This window comes from Stegostoma tigrinum, chromosome 14 (assembly GCF_030684315.1).
Source record: "Stegostoma tigrinum isolate sSteTig4 chromosome 14, sSteTig4.hap1, whole genome shotgun sequence".
NCBI classification, from domain to species: domain Eukaryota; kingdom Metazoa; phylum Chordata; class Chondrichthyes; order Orectolobiformes; family Stegostomatidae; genus Stegostoma; species Stegostoma tigrinum.
In genome coordinates this window covers 47,948,477-47,966,701 of record NC_081367.1, presented here as the reverse complement: position 1 = coordinate 47,966,701, position 18,225 = coordinate 47,948,477, and the positions used below count along the sequence as shown (strand labels likewise).

General features: G+C 38.9%; 1 protein-coding gene across 5 annotated transcripts in view; it reads right to left on the bottom strand.

Annotated features, from left to right (window-relative positions):
- The window catches only part of abcc5 (ATP-binding cassette, sub-family C (CFTR/MRP), member 5), a 121,544-nt gene that overhangs the window by 25,053 nt on the left and 78,266 nt on the right, over positions 1–18,225 (bottom strand). For 4 of the 5 annotated variants that reach the window (XM_048541923.2, XM_059651123.1, XM_048541924.2 and 1 more), the window contains 7 exons: positions 10,848–10,976; positions 10,251–10,437; positions 9,935–10,024; positions 6,742–6,931; positions 5,055–5,214; positions 4,441–4,519; positions 1,741–1,854 (listed from right to left, as the gene is read on the bottom strand). In XM_048541923.2, coding sequence (XP_048397880.1) covers positions 1,741–1,854; positions 4,441–4,519; positions 5,055–5,214; positions 6,742–6,931; positions 9,935–10,024; positions 10,251–10,437; positions 10,848–10,976 — 949 coding nt within the window. The remainder of the gene's footprint in view (positions 1–1,740; positions 1,855–4,440; positions 4,520–5,054; positions 5,215–6,741; positions 6,932–9,934; positions 10,025–10,250; positions 10,438–10,847; positions 10,977–18,225) is intronic. The other variant, XM_048541926.2, reaches the window with a different exon arrangement.

Sequence of the window (18,225 nt, the reverse complement as noted above, 5' to 3'; positions counted from 1 at the left end):
GATACATAATTGGCTTGATAGTAGGAAGCAGAGAATAATATTGGAAGGACACTTGTCAGAATGGAAGTCTGCGACTAGTGGTGTGCCTCAATGGTCAGTGCTGGGCCCATTGCTGTTTGGTATCTAGATCAATGATTTGGATGAGAATGTAGAAGGCATGATTAGTGAGCTTGCAGATGACACTAAAATAGGTGGTACAGTGGACAGTGAGGAAGGTTATCAGAAATTGCAGCAGGATCTTGATCAGCTGGGAAGTAGGCTGAGAAATGGTAAATGGAGTTTAATGTAGATAAGCGTGAGGTGTTGCATTTTGTAAAGTCAAATCAAGGTAGGAGTTTCATGGTGAATGGTACAGCCTTAAGGAATATTTATTATTCCTTCTTGGAACAGAGGGACCTTGGAGTTCAGGAACACAGTTCTCTGAAAGTGGAGCCACAGGTGGACAGGACAGTGAAAAAGGCTTTTGCCACAGTGGCCTTCATTAGTCAAGGCATTGAGTATAGAAGTTGGGAAGTTATGCTGCAGTTGTACAGGACATTGCTGAGGCCGCACTTGGAGTATTGTGTTCATTTTTGGTCACCTTGCTCCATGAAGGAGGTCATTAAACTGGAAAAAGTGCAGAAGAAATGTACAAGGATGTTGTGAGAACTCAAGGGAGAGAGTTATTGGGAGAGGTTGAACAAGCTAGGACTTTTATATTTACAGCACAGGAGACTGAGGGGGGATCTCGTAGAAGTGTTTAAAATCACGAGAGGCATGAATAGAGTGAACGCACTCAGGCTTTTTCCCAGAGTTGGGAAATCGAGGACTAGAGGACATCAGTTTAAGGTAAGAGGGGGAAAAAATACACAGGAACCTGAGGGGCAACTCTGTTTACACAGAGGGTAGTATGCATGTCAAATGAGCTGCCAGTGGAAGTGGTTGAGGCGAGTACATTAACAACATTTAAAAGGCATTTGGACGAATACATAGATAGAAAAGGTTCAGAAGGATACGGACCCAGTGCAGGGAAATGGGATTAGCATGGACGGATGTTTTGGTCAGCATGGACCAGTTAGGGCCGAAGGGCCTGTCTCCATGCTGTAGGACTCTATGACTCTATGATTCTAAGAGATTAAATTGTGTGAAGTTACAATAGTTCTGCAAATCACAGTTGTAAATATGAAACAGATAGTAAGTGTAGTATAAAGTCCTCCAGTTCACCTGACTGGTCCCAGAGCTAAATGCCCTTCAGATACATTTTCAGATTTATCCAAACACTTATATTTCCCTGTTACCTCATTTCAGTGACTCCATACATTCACCACCAGTCAATAGAAACAAGTGCAAAACTGAAGATAGAGCAAACAAAAACATGATCATTAAAAAAAAAGACAGAAAAAGGGTCTGATGAAGGGTCTAGGCCCGAAACGTCAGCTTTTGTGCTCCTGAGATGCTGCTTGGCCTGCTGTGTTCATCCAACTCCACACTTTGTTATCTTGGATTCTCCAGCATCTGCAGTTCCCATTATCACTCAGGAAAAGATCAGCTGGTTCACTGAAACTGTCCTAAGCACAAAACATATTCCAGGTCCATAATGATGAAGTACACAACGAAAAAACTGTGGACTGTATTTTCCAATCATATTTCATATTTACAAGACTCCATTACAGGACTGCAGCCTTTCAAAATTACTATCCTAACGTACATGGAACGATTAGTTTAGTCTGCTATAAAACGTGACCTGCTTTCAACTCTTACCTTACATCTCCGTAGCAAAGCCCTGGCTACACATATTAACTGTTTCTCTCCCACAGAGAAATTCTCTCCATTTTCCATCACTTCAGAATCCAATTTTAAAGGCAGTTGAGAAATCTGCATTGTAAAAAAGTTAACATCAGTTTGAAGACACCTTATAACAAAGGTCTTTCACTATTATTCAGAACGCTTAATGTTTTCTACTTCATGTTTTATTACTTCATTGCACAAGAGTTCTTTACAATGACAAGCTCTAACAAAACTCACGATATTAAAAACCAATTTCAATTTTTAGCCTTGCTCCAAGTTAAAGAATTTAGCGAAGTCAGCACTTCCTTGATAGGAATTAAAGTTGAACATACTATGCTTCAAATACAAAAAAAAACTGTTTAAACTCACTCTTGAGATGTGTTTATTGCTTACAAGGCAAGCATTACTTGCTCATCTGTAGTTGCCTTTTAGCAGGTTGTGCTGAGCACCTTCATGAACTATTACAGTTTATGAGTCTTAAGTGAACCTACAGAGCTGTTAGAGGAGGCATTCCAGGATTTTATCCTTGAAACAATGAAGGAATTTTGACATAATTCTCAGACAGGATAATGTGACTTGAAGTGAAAATTTTAGGTGGCGGTGCTCCTATGTGCCTGCTGCCCTTATTCTCTTGTTAGGAAAAGTTATCAAGTTATTTTTATCAAGTTTGGGAGGTGCTATTGAAGATGCCTTGGTGAATTTCTGCAGTAAATCTTGTACATTTTATACACTAGCAACACCTTGCATTGGTAGTGGAGAGAGTGAATGTTGAAGGTGAAGCTGCTGATTGTGGGGATTGCTTTGTCCTGGATGGCATGGAGATCTTTAGTACTGTTGGTACTGCAATTATCCAAGCAAGTGAATATCATTCTATCACAGACCCAGCATATGCCTTGGAGATGGTAGACAGGCTTTGGAAAGTCATGAAGTCACTTACCCACTGCAGATTTCCTAGGATCTAATCTGCTCTTATTGTCACTAAAAGAGGTGATGGCCTAGTGGTATTATGGCTGGGCTTTTAATCCAGAGACTCAGGTAATGTTCTGGGGATCCAGGTTTGAATCCCGCCATGGCAGATGATGGAATTTGAATTCAATAAATATCTGGAATTAAGAATCTAATGATGACCATGATTCCATTGCTGATCAATGGGAAAAACCCACCTGATTCACTAATGTCGTTTAGGGAAGGAAACTGCCATCCTTACCTGGTTTGGCCTACATGTGACTCCAGACCCACAGCAATGTGGCTGACTCTCAACTGCCCTCTGGGCAATTAGGGATGGGCAATAAATGCTGCCTAGCCAGCGACACCCTCATCCCATCAATGAATAAAGAAGAAAAAAATAAATGGGCTGTGTTAATTAATACAGTCCTTGAGGTCATTTGATTTCAATACAAGTACCCAAGCCATGTGTTACAAGCCAAACCTGTACTTACATAGATACTTCAGTTCAGTTTCTAAACAATGTTACAATGTTCTGGACAACATTCCCGGGACTCACTGACACAAATGCCATTCAAAGTCAAGAGCAATGATTAGATTGTCTCTAATTTAGTAACTCGCGAGGATCATTGCCTGGCACTTGTGAATGTTACTTACCAATTATCAGGCCTAGCCTGTACACTGTCCAGGTCTTGGTGCATTTGGACATGGGCTACTTCAGTATCTGAAGAGTTGTGAATGATACTGGCCATTGTGCAATCATCAAGAAACATTCCAAATCTAACCTTATTATGGAAGGAGTACATTGATGAAGCTGAAGATGGTTGGGTCTAGGACATCAATTGATTTTAACAACCATCACCACTGGGTTGCTTCCAACCAAATTGATGTTTCTCCTTGATTTTTCATTGATTTCAATTTTGTTAGGGGTCCTTGATCCTTGAGTCAAAGGTAGTTACTGTAACCACATCTGTGGAATTCGGCTCACTGATGTATTTGTGGACCAAAGCTATAATGAAGTCTGGAGCAGAGGAGCCCTTGTTACAGTTTTGTAATGTTAGAGATCTATCCCCAACCTGACCTGGTTTAAAGTTACACCAAATGCTTTTCATGAGCCTTATGGTTGAGAAGAATTGAATGCAAGTAAATGCAAGATTAAAAAAATGTATTAATAAAAGGTGGTTTCAAAACTTGCTGACACATCTAAATTAACATTCTGACCTACATTACCACACAATCCTATACGTTCTGAAAAAAATTTGAACTTTGTTATATATTTAACAAAAAGGTAACAGAACAAATTATTTCTTACCTATCAGTACGTAAATCTATGTCTTATTTTTAATAAAAATTCTTCAATCAATTCAGATGGTTAACTAGTGCACACAAGTTAAAAAAAAAGAACTGTGGATGCTGTAAATCAGGAGCAAAAACAAAGTTGCTGGAAAAGCTCAGCAGGTCTGGCAGCATCTGGGAAGGAAAAATCGGAATTAACGTTTCGAATCTGGTGATACTTCCTCAGAGGCCTTCCTCAAAGGCCCACTTCTGAGGAAGGGTCACCAGACCAAAAACGTTAACTCTGTTTTTTCCTTTACCGATGCTGCCAGACCTAAGCTTTTCCAGCAACTTTGTTTTTGTTTTTGCACATAAGTATGTATTTACACCTTCAAACTGCACAACAATCATACATAATTCATTTATTGCTATTAGCAAATCAGCAGTACTTACACATTCTTTCATGTGTGTTCGCTCCAATGCATCCCATACTTGCTCCTCACAGTACTGCTGAAAAGGATCTAGATTGTACCTACCACAGAAACAAGAGAATTGTGCTGTCAATTGTTTAACTCTGGTGGAGAGTGCTTTTAAAAAGCAATTAACTTCAAGTTAGAAAGGTCCTCAATCCAACCCCAAATCTCTACTATGCAAACTTGTCTCACTATGGGGACAATTCCGCCTTCCAGTTAAGGTAGATCTGTGTCTCGAAGTAAGATGACAGATACCAAAGTATCCAAGATAGCATTTTGGAAGATCATTTTATAAGTTCTTTGTTTCTCTCTCCACAGATGCTGCCAAACTGCCGAGTTTCAGCATCAGCAATATTTTGCCTTTCCATTCCATTCTACGTGCTGTCATTTTTACACGTCATTTCATGCAGCTCTTAATCAAAATATAGAAGTTTTAAACAGGTCTTATGACTCTAACAGCTGTCAAAGATATGTTATGTTACAATAGTGTAATGCATAGAAGCATTACAGCACTGTGGTTCTGTGAAGGGATTATAATAATAACTGCAAATTAAATAGTAGAGATATGAAATTTTTCAGAACCAAGGGACTTACCTTACAGTGCCAGTGAACAAAACTGGTTCTTGGGGTATAATGGATAGTTTGCTGCGAAGATCAGCCAAACCAATTTCAGTAATGTTCACTCCATCAATAAATATTGAACCACCCGAGAGCTCAACCAATCGAAATAGTGTGATTCCTAGGGAAGATTTACCTGCCAAAAATCAATAAAAGATTTTTCCCAATAACTTTATTTCATCTTGATTACAATCTTCCAAAGAATTTGTGGTGTTCACTTCTTTCTAGGTCAACTTCAAGAATTCCTCAACTTGCAAACCAAACCAGTTCAATTGTGTTATGGAGAAGGGGGAGGTTAAATGGAAGAGAATCCCTGATACTCACTATATCAACAACAACTAACAATTGATTTATTTAACCCTATCAGTGAGCAAATTAACAGAATTACTAACAAACCGAACAATTCCCCCCTAACTACTAACTATTTTCTAACTGAACTAAATTCTACTGGTATGTTATTCCAATAAACACAAGTCTCACTTACATAACCCAAGTATTAAGTAAAATAAAACTAAAACTTAGTCTCTCAAAGTCTCCATGCCTTTCTTCTGCTGGTTCTTGAGTCATAAATATCTTTCTTCTGCTGATCCAGCTGTCAGGGATATTTTCTCTATGAAGTCTTCTATGAGGACTCTTAGCTTGAAGTGCTGTGGTTCTTTTTATAAATAGATAGTGCTTTCTTAGACAGCATAGCAATTTCTTGTGAGAGCTAGATGCTTATTTCTTAGATGGCGGTTCATTCTCACGCTAATTTTCATAAACTCTCTCCTTACATACCTTGGATGACATATATCAGTTTTCCTAGAATACCACCAGTCTGAAACCACCAAGAACATAAGAACTAGGAGCAGGAGTAGGCCGTTCAGCCCTTCGAACCTGCTCTGCCTTTCAATAAGATCATGGCTGATCTTTTCATGGACTCAGATCCACTTACCCGCATTCTCACCGTATCCCTTAATTCCTTTATTGTTCAAAAAAAAACTACCTTAGCTTTAAAAACGTTTACTGAAGTAGCATCAACTACTTCACTGGGCAAAGAATTCCATAGATTAACAACCCTCTGCGTGAAGAAGTTCCTTCTCAATTCGGTCCTATATCTGCTCCCTCTAATCTTGAGGCTATGCCCTCTTGTCCTAGCTTCACCTGCCAGTGGGAACTTCCTCTCTACTTCTATCTTATCTATTCCCTTCATAATTTTATGTTTCTATAAGATACTCCCTCATTCTTCTGAATTCCAATGAATATAATCCCAATCTCCTCATAAACCAATCTCCTCAACTCTGGAATCAACCTAGTGAACTTCCTCTGTACCCTCTCCAGTGCCAGTACATCCTTCTTTAAGTAAGGAGGCCAAAGTTGTCAAAACCATTAGATTTAAATTAAACTGGCTTTTAATCGCTAAGTGCTTGGTTTGAATTAATTGGCAGATTCCAGCTAGTTGCCAAAACATCAAAACAAACCAAAGGTTTACAATCAATCACAGCCAATTGATACATGTTTCCATTATAGAATTGGTTGTACATCTTGGGCAACGTACAACATTTTTTTCTGTGTATAAATCTCTATGTTCAGAAAGGCATATTATCTCTTAAAAGGAACCACACACTCTACATAACTTTGTAACAATTGAAACCAGTCATTTGACTACAACAGATTATCTTACCTGACCCAGTTCTGCCCACAATACCAATTTTTTCTTGAGGTTTAATGGTAAAGGACACTTTCTTTAGCACCAGAGGTAGATTCTCACGATATCTCATCTCTACATTTGCAAACGTTATTTGCCCATGTTGAGGCCAGTCTGCAGGTGGAGTTTTATCCTTAACCCGAGCTGAAGCCTCCAACTTCAGAGTCTAATGGAAAATTAAGAAAGCCACAAGATTTCTAGTATATAAATATTCCAAACACAATGGTTTTTCAAAAATATGTTAATTTAAAATTAGCGAAGAAATTGAGGTTCATAAATTTAGACATCTTGCATTTCATCACAACTACAGAATCATTTGGAATTCTGTTCATTATATAATTGTTTGATTCCAGAAAGCATGACATATACACAATTTATGCCAATCAATTGAAATAAATGATTAAATCAAAATATTTCCCTTAATTTTCATATAAGAGCATAAGCAAAGTCAGCAAAATTTTGTTGTGCCCTCTTGCTACATATATTCTGTTATATTTGTATGTATTCTGTTCTATATTTAGAATCATAAAATCAGAGAATCCCTACAGTGAGGAAACAGGTCCTTCAGCCCATGAAGTCCACACCAACACTCAGAGCATCCCACCAAGACCCATTACCCTACCCTTTCCCTGCAACCCACCTAATCTTTACATCTTTGACACACTATGGACAATTTAGCATCTTTGGACATTTCTTGCATGTGCTTCAAAATGAAAAAGCCAAAATTTACTCTGTCAGAAATACACAATATTTTGAGATCACAAATTTTCAACATGAAATATAAAGCAGGACCAAGTATGATACCTGCACTTTAGAACAGAAATTCACAATTACACATTTTCCATTTCTTCAAAATCAAATTCTAGGGTCTCGAATCCTCCTTCCTGCAAGAACATTTGCCATTTGTAGCCATTCAAAGGAATCACTTCAATTGGACATCCAGTCACCGACTGTTATCAAAAATTTGTTTTTAAAAAAGACATCAATTGCTCCAATCCAGAATTAAATTCTACACATTCACCATTTCATGAATGAATGCAGTGCTATTCAAATTGCACCTTGGAATAGTTGGGGGGGGGGGGGTCGAGGGGGTTACTGTGGAGAATCTGGATGATTTGATTTGATTTATTACTGTCATTTGTACTGAGGTACAGTGAAAAGGGTCATCTCACGTGCTTGGCAGACAGACAAGGTGATGGGTAGTGGTGTGGTACAGGAATATATTTCTTCATGATGTGGGGGAAAATACACACCCACATTCAACAATTAATACTGAGTGATTCCAAAATAAACTAATTAAGATTTCCATTCTTACGTGTGCTTGCCTGATGTACTTTTACATGTATTTTTACTTTAGTAAATAAAACACCAAATTCCTTGCTATGGAGACAGACAATTCCAAATACGGGAACTGCAACAATTGTAAGGTTCCCTCAGAACACAGTTCACAGGCTTAAAAAACAGGACTTAAAAATACCTGCAATCCTCACAACTTCACCCTTTGTCTTAAGGTGATCCCCGGGATTGAGGATGACTTATTTCTACTCCAGTTTGATGGGTTTTGAAGTAGCTGCTACGTCCAATGTGTGGCCTACAGACTCTGCCCTGTTCAGGGCAAGTGGTGCTTAAAAGCCTGGTTAGGTGGTTTGTTTGTAGATTTGTGTGTTCCCTCTCATCCCTAAATTTTGACACTATGCCTGTTTCTAATCAAGTCACTTACAATGTTCTAAAGTACCTTGTTGAATGAGCCTTCACCCTTTAGGCCAACCATGATAGGTTCTCCTAGGAGCAGGAGCAAAGCATTTCCACTCTACTCCTGGGGACAGACCTGCCACAACGGAGTTCCAATCAAAGCAACTTCTTTGGAAGTGTGGTGTCAGCCTTATAAATGACATGTCCCACACAGCAAAGTTTGTTTGAGTAGCTTATATCTTAAAACTGATAATGATGGCTTGCAGGAAGATGTTGCAGTTGGTCCGCTTTTCTTTTGACCAGGTCGGAAGGATCTAGCAAAGGCTCTGCTGGTGATACTTCTCCAGTGCTTTCAAGTGCCTGTGATAGGCCATCAAAGCAGCACAGGGATCACTGCTCACCTCAGTGTGTCTAATAGTGATAGTTAATCATTTATCTAAGGGTCAGCAACAATCTTCTACTTTTGTGGAGTTAAATATTTAAAGGTTGAGTGCTTTTTAAAAATAATGAGGTATGTTTTGACATTTAGTTCATATAAGTTTCTTTTTGCTTCAATTGCAATCTTTTTTCCAATTGTTCTGTGCTTAAAATTTTGAAAAATCCATCCAATTACAATCTAGCCAAAATTTTATTGCCCACACGTAATTGCCCAGTGGACAATTAAGTGTCAACCACACTACCGTGAGTCTGTATTGCATTGTGTGCCAGAACTGGAAAGGACTGCAAATTTTCTTCCCTAAAAGGATATTTGTTAGCCAAGATAATAAAGTGTGAAGCTGGATGAACACAGCAGGCCAAGCAGCATCTGAGGAACCAGCTGGGTTTTCAACAATCAACAGTAATTACTTAGACACGTGTAGGCTACCCTTTCATTCCAGACTCTTTTTAAAGAAATGAACACAAATTTCACTCTCTGCAATAGTAGAATTAAAACTCATATCCCCAGAACATTAGCCCTAATGTTCTGGATTACCAATTCACTGACAATACCACAATGTCATCAACTGCCATCAGTTCCTGGTCAAACAATTTTAGGTTCATAGATAAAAAAATCTAGTTCACATTCAACAATTCACAAAAGCAGTTATCAATTAGACTTTAGCTCCACCACAGTTTCTCTCCCCATCTTCCCAGCATTATCTAAAATATCACATTTGTTGAAAACCTAAGTTACAGTCCACAAATTGTCTTTTTTTCCCTGATTATAACAATTTCAATTGAAACACAAATCATTCGACATGGCATGTTTTGGGGCATCATGTTTGTGAACGGCACCACATAAATCTAGTATCAGAGATAATGGGAACTGCAGATGCTGGAGAATTCCAATCTATATTTGTTTCCTTTCTTTGAATGAAGAAAATACCATAAAAATAGATTTTCTTAGTTTTCCAATAAATTGTATGCATGTGCCTCGCCCTAACAGTGACATTAACTCTGGCATTTAACAGCAGTGGCGTTGCAAATTAATTGATACCTTTATGTAGTGATTAATTCTCTCCACAGAGGTGAACCTAGCCTCAGTCTCAGAAGCAAGTCGAACAGTAAACTGAAATAAACCGGTGAGCTGTAAGAAAAAATATACTCATAACAAGACAAAGTTTTTCAGAGAATGAATAAAAATACCAAATCCAAAGAACAACCTTTTTTAAGTTTGAACTATTGAATTTTCTGTTATAAAAGCAAAGAAAGGCAAAAGAATTCTGAACTATTGAAACAATTCACTGCCATGTACAGAAGTATAATAAATTTGAAGACAATTTCAATTTCTGTTCACAATATCTTCTACAAACCTGAACAGCATAGGAAATGGCAAGTCCTGCGTAAGCTGGAGGAATGTGTCCATGCATTACAACTATTATCACTGCAGTTGTGCCAATAAGAGCAATACTGATTATATCCAATCTCACAGCAAGCCAGCGCATTGCACAGGTGAACAAGAAGAATGGAGCCTGATTAGCATCTAACAGCTCCTGATACCTGCAAAATAAATGAACCAAACTGCAATGAGTGTGTCACTTCTTCACCTCTTAAATGACTTAGAAACTGATATGGCATACAAATTAAACTTTCAACCTCAGATTACTTACAATGGAGGAAATATGTTGAACACAACCGGTGTGTCTTCTTCTGGTTTGTAGCAAGATTTCTGATTCATTTACGGTGAAACCATTTTTTAAATAAACTTAGCTTTTTAAAGCAAAATCCTTGAATTCAATTAGAAATTATTTTCTGCTGCAATGGAACTTGTTGGATTTGTTATCTATATAATACTTCAAAAACAAGGTGTGACAGAAATTTGCAATTATGAGTAACACATTGCAAAGTTGTCTACTGGATGATGGACTATTTCCTTTTCATATCCAAGTGTATTGGTGTGTAGTACTAACCTGTGTCGGTACTCTGTAGCTTTGTTGTAAGCATGGATTGTGGTTAGTCCCTGGATACTTGATGTGATATGTGACAGAAAAGGAGACTGAGTGATGTTGTCCAAACGTTTCAGTTCTCTAATAAAAATCCTGCAGAGATGGCATTATACACAACCAATCAAGACCATGTATAATCTTGAAATTAAATAATATTAAGGCTCCATTTTGAAATAATATATTCTATCCTTAATCTCAAATCTTATTTAGTACCAACTTTTCCCTTCAACAATTTCAGATTCATAACAATCTGCCCATGTAATCTGGCCGTGCTGTAATTTCACCCTCCTTCCTATATGTTGTGGTACTGTAGCATTTCCATTGGCAGGAGAGTCCAGAGACAATTAAGCATACAAAAGCAGTTCTAACATAAAAATGAATGTATAAATTAATAATCAAAGATAAGGAATTATGTGCAGTCGTAACATTTTTATAGCCAGTCAACCATCTGTAGTGTTGTGAAGTCACATTGGGAAATATGGTCTCAAGTTTCTGTCTTCCAATCACTTTCTCCTCCCTGTTTCAGACCCTTCTCTCATTTCAGTTTTTGTCCTCTTGACTTTTTTTGAAAATCTTTGTCCTTTTCGCAAATTCTTTTAGACCAAAGGTGTTGGTACACGATGAACGGTAGGGTGTGGTCTGGTGAAAAAAGGAGAGCCAGCAAAGGCCATATGACTGCACATTGGGTGCACTGCAGGGAAAATGCAACATTCTTCAACTTCCTTTCAATTTCCTCTTTCAATCAGGAAGTTTAGATCACATGCTTTCGCTGAAATTTTATAAACATACTCTCTATGAAATATGAAAAATAATCTCAATAAGCAATGAATATTGGGGTGGACACTAGGTTGTTTCCATCAGGCGGGGAGACTAGGACCCGTGGGCACAGCCTTAAAATTAGAGGGGGTAAATTTAAAACGGAAATGAGACGACATTTCGTCAGCCAGAGAGCGGTGGGTTTGTGGAATTCATTGCCACAGAGTGCAGTGGAGGCCGGGACATTAGATGCCTTCAAGGGAGAGATAGACAAATTCTTGTTCTCACAAGGAATCAAGGGCTACGGGGAGAGTGCAGGGAAATGGAGATGAAATGCTCATCGGCCATGATTTAAATGGCGGAGTGGACTTGATGGGTCGAATGGCCTTACTTCCACTCCTATGTCTTATGGTCTTATGGAATACAGGAATTTATGTCCCACTATAAAATGGAGAATTATTCAACTGAACTATTATAATGTAGAATAAACGTCAATTACTGCAGATGCTGGAAATTTGAATTAAAAAAGAAAAAACTGCTGGAGAAACTCAGCAGACCTGTGGAGAGCTGGAATTCCATCCTAATGGCACAGTGATTCAAAAAGACAGCTCACTACTACCTTCTCAAGGACAACTAGCATCAGGCAATAAAAGCTGGCTGGCTAGTGGCACCCACATCCCCTGAATGAATAATAATAAAAAGGATCAAAATAGACTTAATGTTTCAAGTCTGAATTCTAATAAAGTCATATTGGATTTAATTATGTTCAAACTTTGTTTGTCAAGTTGCAACACGTTTGCCATGACTCTGATCAGGTCTTAACAAAATACTGAAAAAAAAGTAAGCTGCACCTTGACAATGGGTAAAAAATAAGCTACAAAGGAAAAATACCGTTACTAACCAAGTTGGGGACAATTATAGGAAATGTAAATATCTGTTAGAACACACAAGAAACAAGCTTCCAAGTTATTGTGTTATCTGTTTTCAACAGATAACTAAAATGGAAAATGGATAACGGAAATGACTGCCAGATTACTCGGACCTCTTGGCATCAGGGCAGCCCACAAACCCACCAACACACTAAAACAGCAGCTAATGAACGTAAAAGACCCTATACAGACAACAAGCAAAACGAATGTCATCTACAAAATACCTTGCAAGAACTGTGACAAACACTACATTGGACACACAAGCAGAAAGCTAGCCACCAGGATACATGAACATCAACTAGCCACAAAACGACATGACCCACTATCACTAGTATCCTTACATACAGATGAGGAAGGACACCACTTTGATTGGGACAACACATCCATCCTAGGACAAGCCAAACAGAGACACACACGAGAATTCGTAGAAGCATGGCATTCCAACCGGAACTCCATCAACAAACACATTGGCTCCAAATCAATCTACCATCCTTTGAGAAAAAGAACAGGAAATGACATCACCAACCCAAGGAAACCTAAACAGATAAATAGAAAGCGGGACATAACACCAGCACTTCATAGGAGGCTCACTGATGATGTTACCTAGAATGGTGACGAAACGTCTGAAAACTAACCTTCCAGCTCAGTGAGCAAAATCACATCCAGAAACTCAACCTGAGCTATAAATCTTCTCAAAACTCGCTAGTGGATAACTAAGCTTTGTGAAGTAATTCATTACAGGTAATATCTTAAAGAGGCTGTGTTGGACTTGTCTGATCATTACAAATCAACACCCATTTCGTGCACCCTTCTCTTTCCTATGACTCCCATCCATTTGTCTCTTTTCAAACACCTACTGAACTGCTTTATTGTATCTTGCTTGCAATCATCTGTCCTCGATAACATTCCCACCATCAGATCTGTTTTGCTTCGAAGACATTTGTTTTCAAAATTCTTTTTCTTTTATTTTAAGAAGGGGAAGATGACTACCTATTTAGTCCTTCTGTTCATAATTAAAATCATTCAGATGTGATATAAATGACAAAGGGAATGAGTAGATCAGATAGATCCACAGTTAGTTATTTCACTTGATCCACCTGATGTTTTGTGCTCTCATCTGTTCAGTCTCTTTTCATTCCCTTCTCCCTCTTATTAGATAATGCCTTAGCTATGCTTCAAGTTATTTTACCTGTCATTGTTCCTTGTGTCTCAGAATTGTAAAGATCATATATTTTTATTTCACTGTACTTTTCATTGTGGACTGAAATGGGAAAAGACTGATTTGAAAACCAAGGATTAACAAAGCGATTGCTGCACTTTTTAAAAGCAACCAACAACCATGTGATTGGCTCCCAGGTGACTGAACAACTTGTCTGCAGAAATGTTTGGACAAAAGCCATTCAACATCTGGAAAGGAAAGAACTGTCCATTCCTCTACAATAGGAAACATCTCAAACCTAAGACAGCCAGTTTATTTCCCCTCATCAGATGCTGTAAGCTGTGGCTTTGAGCTAATAGGTAAGAGACTTTTTAAGTGTTAACCAGTCACTCTGTGACTCTTGAAAGCACATAAAAGTTCCTAGAGAACTAGGTTTAAAAGGTAATTTAGGGAACTTTGTGCACTTTTATAAAGTATTTAACATTTGCAATGACCTCGGAAATGGTGAGACTTGATTTACAGTGCAGTACAATTGAAGTAGAACAAGACCCTTCCCCGACTCTGATTTATTAAATTAAATCCTGAAAATTACAGTTCACTGACATCAACAACCTTTTTGTGAAAAGAGATTCAAATTTTCTCCAGCCTTGATGCAAAAGACCTTTCTAAATTTAATTCCGACGTAGTTTAGATCTAATTTCAAATTATACTAATTCCACTGGTGAGCAAACAAAAATGGGAAAACTTTCTAAACCCACAACCACTTCCATTCAGAAGGACAAGAGCTGCAGATACTTGGAAACACCACCAGTTGTAATCTTCCTGCCAAGCTACTCATTGCACTGACTTGGAAATATGTTACCATTCCTTCAGTATCACTGGGTCAACGTCCTGGAAATCCCTCCCTAACGGCATTGTGGGTTTATCTATACAAAATGGATTGAAACAGTTCAAAAAAATACCTGACTATCCTCTTCTGAACCAAGGATGGGCAATTCTACATCTGCCTTAATTAATCACTTATTTTAGCCATTCTACTTGAATCTTCTCTCAGCCTTCTAAATTTAAGGGAAACATGAGCATGCTGATGCAAAATGTCTTTATGATTTGATCTCTTATCACCAGATTAAACCAGGTAGAAGTGTATGGAACCCCAAATCCAGTATATCCTACCTAACATGTTGTATCTTTAACAGAATGTATTATTCTGAAGAAGGGTCATTGGACCCGACACATTGACTATTTTCTCTCGGCAGATACTGCTAAACCTTTTCCTGTTTGTTGATCCAGATGTCCATTATCCACAGTTCTTTGTTGTTTATTCTAATGAGGTCAGACACCATTCCTTTGCGACTTGAATATCACTGCCTCCCTTTTATATTTCAACCCCACTGATGAATGTTAGAGTACCACTGTGTTTTTGATCATATTTTGTACCTGTTCACTATCTTTTAGCATTGTAGACACATAACTCTCATGAAGAGAATATTCTGAACTGGCTTGTTCTGAATCTTTCTAAAACTAGTACCTGGCTACGGCCATCTCCAACAAGACAGAATCTCGATAGTGTGGGAACAGGCCCTTTAGCCCAACACATCCACACCGACCCTCTGAGCATACCACCCAGACTCATTCCCCCCTTAACCCACCTAATTGACACATCCCTGAAACACTATGGGGTAATTTAGAATGGCCAGTCACCTAGCCTGCACATCTTTGGACTGTGGGAGGAAACCCACACAGATGCAGCGAGAATGTGCAAACTCCACACAGGCAGTCGCCCAAGGGTGGAATCGAACTCTGGTCCCCTGGTGCTGTGATGAAGCAGTGTTAACCACTGAGCCCTTTGTTTCTAGTTTGTAGCATCTGCAATTCTTTGGTTATTTTTGGGTTTGAAAATGGTTTGTCATCCCCGCAAATCTGGAGAGGTGTTTAAAGTGGTGGACAGGCAACTGGCTAAGCATGTTATTTCTATAGATGTTTATACAGTATTTGGTAAAATCCTCTGCGAAAGTTAAGGCCCAAGGAATTGAAGGCAAATTATTAACTTGGTTAGAAAATTGGGTGAGAACCGGAAGACAGTAAAGAGTAATGCTGGTCAGTAGTCTGACTGGCAGGATATGATGAGTGATGTGCAGCTGCTAGTCTCAACTATGCAGTGTACTTATGAACAACTTAAGTTGGGATGTGTGAACACAAAGACCACATGTTTTTTATTTTCCTTTGTTTTAGACCAAAATGGTAAAAGGGCTACTTTAGACTAAGGACAATGAAGCAGCTGGTACACTTAAAACAAAGTTACTGGAAAATATCATGAGTTGTGTTGACACTGATGCTTTGTTCAAACTGTGGGCAAAGGATGTTTGAGACACAACAACATTGTGGGTGTGTGTGTAGAACAAGCTTTGCCCAGAGGTTCACTGCTGATTGGTTTCTGCAAACAAGACCAGTTATGGAGGCCGGGAGTCATCAGTATGATCATAATGCTTGGCTCCTGGCTCATAAGCTGCCTATGTCTGAACAATAGAGGGAGAAACCTTCAGACTAAGAAAAGAGGAAGAATCTCTCTCTCTCTCTCTCTCTCTCTACAGTGAAATAACCAAACACTAAGACAACAAACTATTTTCTCCCCCCATCTACTGTAAGCTGCTGCCTTTAAATAACGACCAGAAAACTGAACAATTAAAGCGAAAACCACTATGTCTTTTATAAAGTACTGAAAGGTACTGGAAATAAGGAAATAGAGGATCAGAGATCAGATCGTCTTGGAAGAAATAAAAGGAAAACCTCAGCAAACTAGTTTTAGGAGAAAACACATCCTCCTGGCCAGAAAATCATGCACTTCATCCAAATAGCTCTGACAGTAACAATGCGAAGGCTGGTCCATGCATCAGCTGAGAGAAGACCAAGACAATGATGATTGAACAGCAACAAGGCCACTATCGCCATTAAAGTTACGCAGCACAACATCACAGACATTGATCCCTACCGAGGAACATCTCATGGCGAGGGAATTTAGAGATCAATGCCTGTACAAGAATCAACAAAGCAGCATCTGACTGCCAGTGGCTATTAATGGTCGGATATTGAACACAATCAATGCGGCCATGAAGCTGTGGCTCAACAGATCCTCAGTGCTAACAACCCTAATTTAAACAGAGAAATATAAAGGAACAGCAAGGGTGCCATGCAAATTGGAAGTCTTTCACCAGCACTGCCTGTGTAAGATCTTGAGCATCACTTAGAGTAATAATATCACCAACAATGAATTACCGCAGAGAACTGATCAGAGATACCTGCTGGACATTGTGGCAGAAAAATGAATGATGATGCAAGGGCACATCCTTTGCCTTGTGGACATATACATTGTAAAAGGTGCAGTAGAGTGGACACGACTAGATGGAGATGGAAGATGCAGGTGGGCAGAAACAAGGCCTGAAGTACATTTAAGGAGGGCCACCAAGTAGCAGGACATTACTTAGACTGGAGTACATTTTATTCTTTGTTCATTCTCATGATGAGGGCATTGCTGGCTAGGCAGTATTTATTGCCCAGAGGGCAGTTAAGAGTTAACCACATTGCTGTGGGTCTGCAGTCACATGCAGACCAAACCAGATGAGGATGGCAGTTTCCTTCCCTAAAGGACATTAGTGAACCAGATGGGTTTTTCCAACAATCAACTGTGGATTCACGGTCATCATTAGATTCTTAATTCTAAATATTTATTGAGTTCAAATTCCACCATCTGCCATGGTGGGATTCAAACCCGGATCCCCAGGACATTAGCCAGGTCTCTGGATTAAGAGTCCAGCAATAATACCACTATGCTATCACCTGCCACATAGGTAAACAACATTGTGATGGATCAGGATTGATGGAAAGGGGCTTGCTCTCATTCTAACAAAACAGAATTCAGGAAACATGTACATTGGTCAGTTGCTTATTTCTTGGAGAAGGGGTCCTCCTGGTAACTAAAATATTACACAACAGCCCAAAGATCTACTTGGAACCAAAGGAACTAAGTCTTAGTCTAGTCTAATGATGACAATTCTCCAGTATGTTGAAGAGCAGAGAAGAAGGAAAGAAGGAAAGTGAAGCGGTCATCAGAGATGCAGCTGGATCTGTGCAAATGCTTCTGTGTGACTGTAGCTATATGGTCAGAGCTGACTCATAGCATGGGGTTAACTGGCCGTGATTGGAAGCAATGGGGCATGAGGGTAATTGGTAGTGTGGAAAACTCATCAGTCACAGCAATGCCTCGAGAGATTAATACAAGCCTTCAGACTGAAGCAGCTAATACCCCTCACAAAACAAATATTTTGAAAGATGGTGGTTCCTGGGAAAATGCTGCTATATTGGCATCAAGAAGGAGCTCAAGATGATCAGAGAATGGGAGATGTTGATAAAGACCCCAACGACTGTGTACCAGACTATTAAACCAATGCTGAAGTAGGTTATCTTGATTGTATTAATAAATTTCGGAGTGAAAATAAATTGA